The sequence below is a fragment of the Cordyceps fumosorosea genome (assembly GCF_001636725.1).
Source record: "Cordyceps fumosorosea ARSEF 2679 chromosome Unknown scaffold_1, whole genome shotgun sequence".
NCBI classification, from domain to species: Eukaryota; Fungi; Ascomycota; class Sordariomycetes; order Hypocreales; family Cordycipitaceae; genus Cordyceps; species Cordyceps fumosorosea.
The window spans coordinates 2,381,905-2,391,812 of record NW_017387301.1 but is presented as its reverse complement, the minus strand read 5'-3'; the positions used below and the strand labels follow the sequence as shown (position 1 = coordinate 2,391,812).

General features: G+C 58.2%; 5 protein-coding genes across 5 annotated transcripts in view; 4 read left to right on the top strand and 1 right to left on the bottom strand.

Moving 5' to 3' along the window:
- Positions 1-219: 219 nt before the first annotated feature.
- Positions 220-1,950, top strand: ISF_00777 (DNA replication ATPase; the record flags this gene model as incomplete). Its single annotated transcript, XM_018844384.1, has 1 exon — positions 220-1,950. The coding sequence occupies one exon, from the start codon at positions 220-222 to the stop codon at positions 1,948-1,950; it is 1,731 nt and encodes a 576-aa protein (XP_018708834.1).
- Positions 1,951-2,207: 257 nt separating this feature from the next.
- On the bottom strand, positions 2,208-4,636 carry ISF_00776 (flap structure-specific endonuclease; the record flags this gene model as incomplete). Its single annotated transcript, XM_018844383.1, has 3 exons — positions 2,208-4,381; positions 4,438-4,574; positions 4,623-4,636. The coding sequence occupies 3 exons, from the start codon at positions 4,634-4,636 to the stop codon at positions 2,208-2,210; spliced, it is 2,325 nt and encodes a 774-aa protein (XP_018708833.1).
- Positions 4,637-5,342: 706 nt separating this feature from the next.
- Positions 5,343-6,659, top strand: ISF_00775 (phosphotransferase family protein; the record flags this gene model as incomplete). Its single annotated transcript, XM_018844382.1, has 2 exons — positions 5,343-5,725; positions 6,173-6,659. 2 exons carry the CDS (start codon positions 5,343-5,345, stop codon positions 6,657-6,659), a joined length of 870 nt encoding a protein of 289 aa, XP_018708832.1.
- A 477-nt stretch (positions 6,660-7,136) lies between these two features.
- On the top strand, positions 7,137-8,863 carry ISF_00774 (Actin-like protein; the record flags this gene model as incomplete). The annotated part of the gene is made up of 2 exons (XM_018844381.1): positions 7,137-7,543; positions 7,597-8,863. 2 exons carry the CDS (start codon positions 7,137-7,139, stop codon positions 8,861-8,863), a joined length of 1,674 nt encoding a protein of 557 aa, XP_018708831.1.
- A 293-nt stretch (positions 8,864-9,156) lies between these two features.
- Positions 9,157-9,908, top strand: part of ISF_00773 (seryl-tRNA synthetase synthetase) — a gene marked incomplete at both ends in the record, with an annotated part of 1,500 nt that continues 748 nt past the window's right edge. The window contains one exon of the mRNA XM_018844380.1: positions 9,157-9,837. Coding sequence (XP_018708830.1) covers positions 9,157-9,837 — 681 coding nt within the window. The remainder of the gene's footprint in view (positions 9,838-9,908) is intronic.

Genomic DNA, 9,908 nt, shown 5'->3' with positions numbered 1-9,908 from the left:
CCCCCCCCCCCCCCGGCACCCCCGCCACAGCCGCCGATTCCAGCGACAGTAACGCGCTCTCTTGCCACTTAAACGCGTTCCCCAAGTGCCCAGTTAATTTTTCCATCACCACCTATCCATACATACAACCTGCAATTGCGTCTTCACTCCTCACACCCCGTCTTCAACTCAATAGCCTCTATACCATACCTCTGTCTTCCATCGCTTTCCCATTCGCACATGTCTGTCGACTGCCCAATATGCAACAAGCCCGTCAAGCCCTCCGAAATCAATAACCACATCGACTCTAACTGCGTGAGCTTCATCGTCGACAAGACGACGCCGCCCTCGACCGACGCCGCCTCGCAGCAGCCGCCACCTCCCCCTCCGACGACACAGAAGCGCACCGCTTCGAGCTTCTTCTCTACGCCCGCCCCGAAACGACTCCAGCAGAATGGGACTACCACACAACCACCACCTGCGACGCCGGTGCCGCTCGTCGGCAAGAAACGAAGCTTCGAAGAGGGCCCTGGAGCGAGCGACTCCAACGTCAGCGCACCCCGGCCACGGTTCGGCGACGTAAACGGGGCGACACAGCAGCAACCCGTCGACGCCGGCCCCACGACGACGACAACGACAGCTCCAGCCGCCACCATCGATGAGGAACACGGCAAGCTGGCAAAGCGCACGAAGCTGAACAAGGCCGCGCCGCTCGCCGAGCGCATGCGCCCCGCGACGCTTGACAACGTGTGTGGGCAGGACCTCGTCGGCCCCTCCGGAGTGCTGCGCGCCCTCATCGACTCTGACCGCGTGCCGTCCATGATCCTCTGGGGCGGCGCCGGCACCGGCAAGACCACCATTGCGCGGTGCATCGCCGCTGCCACCGGCCGCCGCTTCGTCGAGATCAACGCCACCAGCTCGAGCGTCGCTGAGTGCAAGCGCCTCTTCCAAGAAGCTGCGAGTGACCTTGCGCTGACCGGCCGCCGCACCGTCATCTTTTGCGACGAGATCCACCGCTTCAACAAGGCCCAGCAGGACGTCTTCCTACGGCCTGTCGAGGCCGGCACAGTCACCCTCGTCGGCGCCACAACCGAGAACCCGAGTTTCCGCGTCGCGCACGCACTGCTCTCCCGTTGCCGTACCTTTACGCTGCAGCCGCTTGCCGCCGACGACATTGTCGGCATACTGCGGCGCGCGCGTGACGCAGAGGTCGCCGCCGGCGCCTACCCGCCGTCGGAGCTCGTCGATGATGAAACGCTGGGCTACCTCGCGCGCTTCGCCGACGGCGATGCCCGCACTGCGCTCAACCTACTCGAGCTCGCGCTGTCGCTCACCACGCGGTCGGACATGACGCGCGACATGCTCCGCGCCTCTCTCACCAAGACGCTCGTCTACGACCGCGCCGGCGACCAGCACTACGACACCATCTCGGCCTTCCACAAGTCCGTCCGCGGCGGCGATCCGGACGCCGCGCTGTACTACCTCGCGCGCATGCTGCAGTCGGGCGAGGATCCCCTGTTCATCGCCCGCCGCATGGTCGTCATCGCCAGCGAGGACGTCGGGCTCGCCGACAGCGCGCTGCTGCCACTCGCCACCGCCGCCTACACGGCCGCCCAGCAGATCGGCATGCCCGAGGCGCGCATCCCGCTCGCCCACTGCGCCGTCGCGCTGAGCCTCGCGCCCAAGAGCACACGCGCCTACCGCGCGCTCAACAGCGCCTACGCCGCCCTGCGCGAGCCCGGCGTCGCCGCCCTGCCCGTCCCGCTGCACCTGCGCAACGCGCCGACGCGCCTCATGCGCGACCTCGGCTGCGGCGCCGCCTACAAGTACCCGCCCAACTACCGCGACGGCCGCGTCAAGCAGACCTACCTGCCAGAGGAGCTGGTGGGGCGACGTTTCCTCGAAGACAGGGACCTGGGCACCGAGGTCGACCCGGATGTGGTCATGGAGGATGGGGATGACAAGGCGTGAAGGCGGGAAAAGGGAACAAGGGAAATCGGCATTGCATTCATGGCGCTCAAGTCTTTGTAAAAAAGATTCATCTAGATAATTTTTCAGCATTGGTTTGCTGACGGGTTGTAAAACTTGGAAATAAGATACCAATAAATATTGTATACTGGATTCATCATTCCTTCCTCCCCCTAGTCCCTTTTCTCATGATACAAAATTGTACAGGTGATGATTCCCACGCTATAAATGTCATTATGCTTATTATATATACATGTTTGCTATTCTTGCGTAAGATCGATGACGGAGATGTCGCTCAGCCGGAGCACCTTGCCCTTGCTGTTGCCTTTGGTAGACGCGGCAAACCGGGCAATGACCTCGTCCCTCTCGTCGACGTCGACTTCGACCTCGCGCAGCGTGCCCGCGGCGCCGGGGACGAGCAGCTTCTTCCTCCGCGACGGCGTGGGGCTGCCGCCGCCGCCGCCGCCGGCAGCCCGGCTCTCTTGAGACCGGCGCTTGCTGGGCGACGAGGGCTCTGGGGATCTCATCTCCGATATAGATGGTAGAGAGGAATCGGCATCGAACGGGTTGTCAAACGACGGCTTCTTTGTGAGAGAAGACAAAGGCGGCTCCTTAGACCTGGGCTCCGCAGTCTTGCGGGAGGTAAGGACGTCCAACGAGGTTTGCTTATACTTGGGAGCCGACTTCGATGCTGCAGCCTTTGCCGGCTTCTGTGGTTGCCTCGGCGCACCGTTTAGCTTCGACGACGAAGCAGCCGCGGCAGACTGCGGATGTACGGGGCCAGCATCCGCCGCAGGCTGTGAGGCAGGGGCCTGAGAGCAGGATGCTGCTGTAGACGAGGGTGGCGAGGCGTGGTGGGGAGGGCTGGACGAGATAACAATGGCTTCGGAATAGGCAGCGCTTTGGGAGGGTCTAGGCGGCATGTGTGAGCGGGCTGCGTCCTTGTCCGGGCTGCTCGTAGCCGAGGCGCCAGTCTGCTTACTTTGAGATCGGGGAGGCGTCCTTGGCAGTCGGAGTAGCGGAGGCAGCTCCTGGGACTGTGTTACGATGGCATCAATGGAAGACGAGGGTATGTTTCTTCGCGGTCGCGGCGGCGACTTTTCCTTCGCGACGCTTTGTATACTCGGGTCCGACTTCTTGGTGATCCGAAAGAAAGTGTCAATGGCGCTCTTCTGCATGCCAGCGTCCTTGACAGGTTTGGACGGCTTTTTGGAGGGCGCCTTTTTCTGGGGCGGTTTTCGAAGCGCCTTGGCCGCCTCTGCTGCTTCGAACGTTCGTATTGATTCAGGAGCGTACTGCTGCGCGACGCTCTCAAGAACCCAAGCAAGCTCGGGTGTGGTCACGTCAAAGGGCTGCGGCGTCCTGGCCGCCGCCGCGTCCTGCGAGGGGGCAAAATCGTCGTCGCTGTTGAGGGCGAGCCCATCCCTCCCATAGTTGATGTCCTCTGCCACTTCTGTCGACAAGTCGATCGGGACCGCCTCTTGGGGTATATATGACAACCGCAATTCCGGGGTGGCATCGGTGCTAAAGTGAGTCCGGCGCTTTGAAATGTCCTGGACGAGGTTGCGCGACTGCAGCAGGTTTTGGACGAGCATCGCTTGACCCAGCACCCGGATGAATTTGACAGCGCCTTCTTTGTAATCCCAGCCAAAGGTCTCACGGGAAAACTCGCGAAGAGATTCCAGATCAACCTTCCTATGTTGCAGTACCCTTTGTCGAATCGCTTCCAGGTTGTGCTGCGGAGAAACGACCGGGTGAGTGTAGTATCGCAAGACTTCCATGTTGGGAAAGTCGTCGGGGATATGCAAGCTCTTGTGCTTTGTTCGGAAGTGGCCACTTTCGTTGGTAACGAGCTCTTGGCGCAGCTCAGCTCGCCAAGCGTCGATGCTCTCCTTGTCAGAGGTTTTGAGGCTGCAGAGGGAGCTGCCAAAGCCAGCATTGGCAGCTTCGCACGCAACCTTGATGCCGCATCCAGGGATCCCGTAGGGTAGATAGTCGCCACCACTCATCAGGGCGACGAGCACCATGCCCTGCCTGTCCAGGCCGTGATTGGCCACGGCAGCCGTGTCGTACAGCGAGACGTGCGTAGGCGCGCTGGACGTCTTGCCCTCCGAGGACCAGTTTCGCAATGTCTTGGTGCAGCCAAACATGATAGTGTCGACGTCTTCGCTGAGGACCGCGTCCACGATGCCGTGCCGTTGGAGCAGCGCGCACTCTGCCTCGGCCTCGCCCGGCGCATCCAGAGCAGGCAGGCCGAATAAGCGAATGAGGCGCTTGGCCTGTGAGTTGGCAACGCCATCACCGCGACCGGATCTTTTGTTTCGCTTGGTGGTGGGTTTGTTTGGGCCGTCGAATATAAATACTGGTTGGACGGGGATGGCGAGCAATCGTACGAGTCGGTAGAAGAGTGTTCGAATGGCAGGGTTCGTGCCGCCTAGATTGGCTGGTCAGACGGATGCAGTCATGCTATCACTTGTACTTGGAAAGTACCTTTTGCAGCCTGGGCTTGGAATTGCCAAATAGCGACGTCGATGGCAAGTCGCAGTGGGCGGCCCTCTGCCTTGAGCGTGTCAGCGGCGAGTTTAGACAGCGACACGCGCTGTCCATAGCCAAGCTCTCCGTAGATTCTGATGCGGTTAGAATTGGGGAAATGGTGCGTATGAGAAGCGGCATACCCTTTAATACCCATCAACAAATCATATCAGCACAATTGCCATGATTGGCAGCGAATGTGCGTCGACTGCGCACCGTGAATTGTCGTTGTATAGTTACCTAACTTGCCCAGTAAATAAGTTGGTGACTGTGACAACTGCCCCGCGTTACTCTGGTAACAATTACTAGGTACTGTAGGGACCTACGTAGCCACCGTGGAGTCGGCCGCTAACCGCCATGGCCATTGCATATGAAGAGATAAAGAGACCTAGCGAGTCTGAGCAAAGTTGCCTCCTAACACGTGCAGGCCGTTACAGCTCACATGGGCTTTGAACTGGAAATATTATTAGTCAAAGGCATTCACGAATTGCTTACCTGTACAGTGGGTGTGGTCGTCGTTCAGGCAAACGCTGTGGCCTAGGAAGGAAGTAAAAGCCTGGTACTCGCATGCGCCACAGTACCTCCCAGTCAGGCCAATTTATCTGCTGGCGAAAGTACCTAGATTTTTGAGATACCTGGTTGGACCGAATCCCTGCAAGTTAACTGTTTGCTCCTCCTCCACAGTCAAAGGGATGATAACTAGATGATAATCAGCGCCCAGGCAACAGAGCCTCAGTGTTCGAAAACCAGCATGGCATCTTCACTTTGCCCTTCTCCCCTCAAATCTCCATGTTTTGATTGCGCTTCCAGTGCATTTCACCAAGAAGAAAAACAGCCCCCACCCCAAACCTCGACTAACCAAGATGGCGATGAAAGGCGACGATGTCGCCTGGGAAGAGAGCGAGCGCAGTGAGCGCGTTTGGCGGCACTCTCTTTTCGAGGAATCAACGCTGAGGGCTATTGGCCGATTCATTGCCAAACACCGTCAGGGAGTTCCCACGGAGCTATGCGAACCGAAGGCGGGCGGCTTTAACGCCTTATTCAGGATCAAGTTCATCGACGGTGGCTCGGCCGTGATACGCTTTACAAAACCAGGGTCCACTATGTTTCCGGAGGAAAAGATAAAGCAAGAGGTAGCAACGATGAGATACATTCAGGATAACACTACGATTCCTGTTCCTTTTGTCCATCACTGGGGTACCCGGGAGGAGAGCCCGCTCAACATCGGTGCCTTTATCATTCTGGAGTACGTGACTCACGACATGGACATGATTGAAGCGCTTAATACGCCTGGCCTCACAAGAGACGACCGGCCTATATTAAACCCAGATGTCGACAAGGCAAGACTTAAGTCTTTGTATGGGCAGGTGGCAAACATACTCCTCCAGCTTTCTAAACTAGAGTTCCCTCTTATAGGCGCTCTTGAAGAAACGAAAGAGTGCGCATGGGGTGTAACTGGCCGGCCCCTATCACTTTCTACCTATGAATGAGTAGGTCCGAATTGGCACATTACCACAGAGCAAATTGTCAACGACCCCCTTCCGCAGCTCGTTTGCATGCATACCTTGAGAGTCTGGTGCCTTACACATTGATCATCTTGACTCGCAGCGAAACGATGCCATGAGCTCCAAGGCCGATTGCGAGCCAAATACGTCGCCCGACATCTCTTCCAGAAGCTGGCGCGCGAAAACAGGCTCCTCGCCCCCTCGCACGACCAGGGCCCTATCAAGCTGTGGTGTGACGATCTACGGCCATCCAACATTCTGCTCGACGCCAACTACCAGATCGTCGCCGTGATTGACTGGGAGTTTAGCTACGCCGCGCCCAACAAATCCACGTTTGCACCACCATGGTGGCTGCTCCTTGAGCAGCCCGAGTACTGGAAGGAGGGCCTAGACAGTTGGACCGAGGCATACAAAAACCGGCTGCCCGTGTTCCTCGAGGCCATTGCAATGTGCGAGGATACCGCCATCGCCGCGGGGAAGCTTGGCGAGCTCCAGCGGCTGTCGGACAAGACGGGAGCGAGCTGGGCCAGCGGGGATTTCTGGGCTGTGTACGCCGCGCGCAAGAATTTTGCGTTTGACTGCGTGTACTGGAAGGAGCTCGATGGCCGCTTTTTCGGGCCAGTCGAGGGAGATCCGGACCGCGAGACAGATGGACCGCGAGGCTGGGGCTTTTGATTGAGCAGACCCGGGCGGCAATGGATTCATTCGTCGAGAGGAAAATGGCCGAGACAGACAAGAGTCCGTCGTGAGTGATTCAAGTTTGCTTGCTGTGGGCTTTATAGTTTAGTTACTAGTTCCTGATAGGGACTCCAATACCTACTAAGTTCTAAATAAAAAAAAATACTATTAGGCTTTTTTATAAAGATAAGTATAAGTGTAGTTTTACTTATTTTGCTAAGTTAAATATAATGATATAACTAGTTAAAATTTAATAAATATAAAATCAGTAGTATTAGTATTAGCGCCGAATCCGCTGAGCTGCGGGCGTTTGCAGGCTCCAGATACTAGCTGCACTGGTAGCGGCATCACTATTACGCCAGGCGATCCTTAACAGACAACCTCCTTACTTCGGTGGCAGTGAAATTGAAACCACTGAAGCTCTCCATTCCTCTCATCACCCCTACGCAAGCCCGCCACGTCAAATTCGGCCTCATGGCATCCGGAGACGGCCCGGCCCTGCCTCACAGGAGCGTCTCCAACATCCGATCCGCTCCAGGCCAGCAATCAACATCCTCAGGGCCGCATACACCGCCGCGCGCCATCTCAGGCTCGTACGGCTCGCCGGCCACCATCCGCGCAGACGATGACTTCCTGCTCATAGAAATCGGGTCTCGGCATATTCGCGTGGGCTTTGCCGGAGACAACGTCCCCAAGGCCGTGCTGTCGAGCGGGCCGCGAGACCAGCGGCGCGCTGGCGACTTCAGTCAGTGGACCGAGTCAGAAGCGCCAGGAGCGCATTGGGCATCTGATCATGAAATCTGGCGTTACGACCTGCGAGATTTCGATCTCGGTTTGTTCCAGGATAAGCTGGAGAGAGTGTTGCGCGATGCCTTCACCCGGTATGCGATTTGGTCGCTGGAACTCAGACAAACGAGCGCTAATTCCCACATAGACTTCTGCTCATTGACTCGCGGCCACGGCGAGCTGGCCTGGTGCTAGACTCTGCCGTCCCTATACCGCTTTTATCAGCCGTTCTCGATGTTCTCTTTACCCAATTCCAGGCACCGCTCATCTCCTTGCTGGCTTCGCCAACAATGACAACCGTTGCGGCAGGCGTCCGCTCAGCACTCGTCATTGACATGGGCTGGTCCGAAACTGTTGTCACGAGCGTCTACGAATACCGTGAGGTCAAGTGCACGCGCAGTATACGAGGAGGGAGGAGTCTTTTGAACAAAACCTACAAGTTATTGCACAAAGTCATCACTGGGAAGGAGGACGAGCAAGAATCACGCGAGTCCGACCATGTCATCACCTTCTCCGAATGCGAAGACATCATGTGTCGACTGATGTGGTGCAGGGGCGCAGCATACAAATCAACACAAAGACAGTCGACGCAGCTGGACACTGTGGTAGAGCAAGACGAAACAGAGATGGATGCATCTCACCCACGAGGAGACGCCAGGATTCCGCTGCGGTCAGCCTCGCCGCCAGAGAACATCGAAGTGTCGTTCGAGAAGCTGGCAGATGTTTGCGACGACGCCATGTTTGATCCTTCGGCCAACCCATCGTCCTTTGACGATCATGAGCTTCCTCTGCACTGGCTTGTGTATCAGCATCTACTTCAGCTACCACTCGACGTTAGAGCTGTTTGCATGTCTCGCATCATGTTCACAGGTGGCTGCTCAAACATCCTGGGCATCAAGGAGCGGCTGGTCGATGAGGTTGCCAGCATCGTTGACAAACGCGGCTGGACTCCAGTCACCGGCAAGGGCGCCGATCGCTTACGCAATAGTACACAAATTCGTCGCAGCAGTGCCATCTCACGCTCTGTCGAGTCGCCCGCTCCTTCAGAGTCGAGCGACGATACGGAGCGATCCCGATCCCGACCAAGCTCCATCGCTACACAGACCGAAGAGGATGCCATTGAGGCAAAGCTAGCAAGGAATCGGAAAGTCCTGCCCCAGTTCCAAGGACAGCTGCGCGTGCTTCACTCCCTGGGGCCTTGGACTGGTGCAAGCCTGCTATGCCAACTCAAGATTCCTGCCATGGCGACCGTCGACAGGGAACTCTGGTTGCAACAGGGCGCTAGCGGAGCATCGCGGGCCGGTGATGTGGACATGAAAATGCAGCAGAGGCAAAGTATGGGAGCCGGCGGTTTGATAAGAGCAAGCGGTGGGCACCATGTAAATTGGACGTTGGGAACTTGGGGCTCTATATGAGCACAGTTCTTGTTGGTCTAGTAGATACCAAGGGGTTTTGTTGACATACAGCCGCTGAGCGATACTGATCAAAATAGTATCCATAGTAAAAAGAAATAAATGAGCAAGTCAAGTCAAGTCAAATTCATCTAATTGAATTTCTACTGTAGTAATTCTGTCAACTCGTTGGCTGTGATAACGTTCTTAGCCACCACACTCGGCTAATTGCATAAAAGCTCTCCATGCCAAGTCAGCTCATCTCCAACTTTCAACCTCAACCAACTTGAGCAAACACACAGACATCAGCGCCCACCATGCAAAGATTAATAAAGCGGCTTCATTGCCCGTCGCCGAAGCTCGCGACGCGGCCCGCGACACATAGGAGCTACACATCCTCCGCCCCTGCCGCCAAGCGCCCGTCCAACGGCCCCAAGCCCGCGCTGGACATCAAGCACATCCGCCAGAACCCGGAGCTGTACGAGACGACGTGCCGGGAGCGGCTATACGAGTCGCAGGCCGGCAACCCGGCCAAGATCATCGCGCTCAGCGAGCAGCTTGTGCAGCTGCAGCACAGCGGGCGCGGCCTGCGCGAGCGCGCCAACCTGCTGCGGCGGGTCCTCGCCAACCCCGCGACGCTGACCGACGACAGCACGCTCGGGGACCTGAAAGCGCTCAGCCGGGAGGAGCTGCGCGCCGACGCGCGGCGCGTCAAGGAGGAGCTGGCGGGCATCGTGCGCGCCGAGGCGGACGCCCGGCGTGAGGTCGAGGCGCTCGCGCTGGCGCTGCCCAACCTGACCAGCGACGAGACGCCACGCGGCGCGGAGCCGCGCCTGCTGCGGCACGTCGGGCGGCGCCCGGAGTTCGACGAGGAAGGCCGCAGCAGCGGCAGCGGCGCGGCGCGCATCTGGCGCTCGCACGCGCACATCGGCGCGGAGCTCGGGCTGCTCGACTTCGCCGCGGCGGCGCAGTCGTCCGGCTGGGGCTGGTACTACCTGGTGGGCGCGGCGGCGCAGCTGGAGCAGGCGCTGGTGCAGCACGCGCTGGGCGTCGCCGCGCGCCGCGGGTG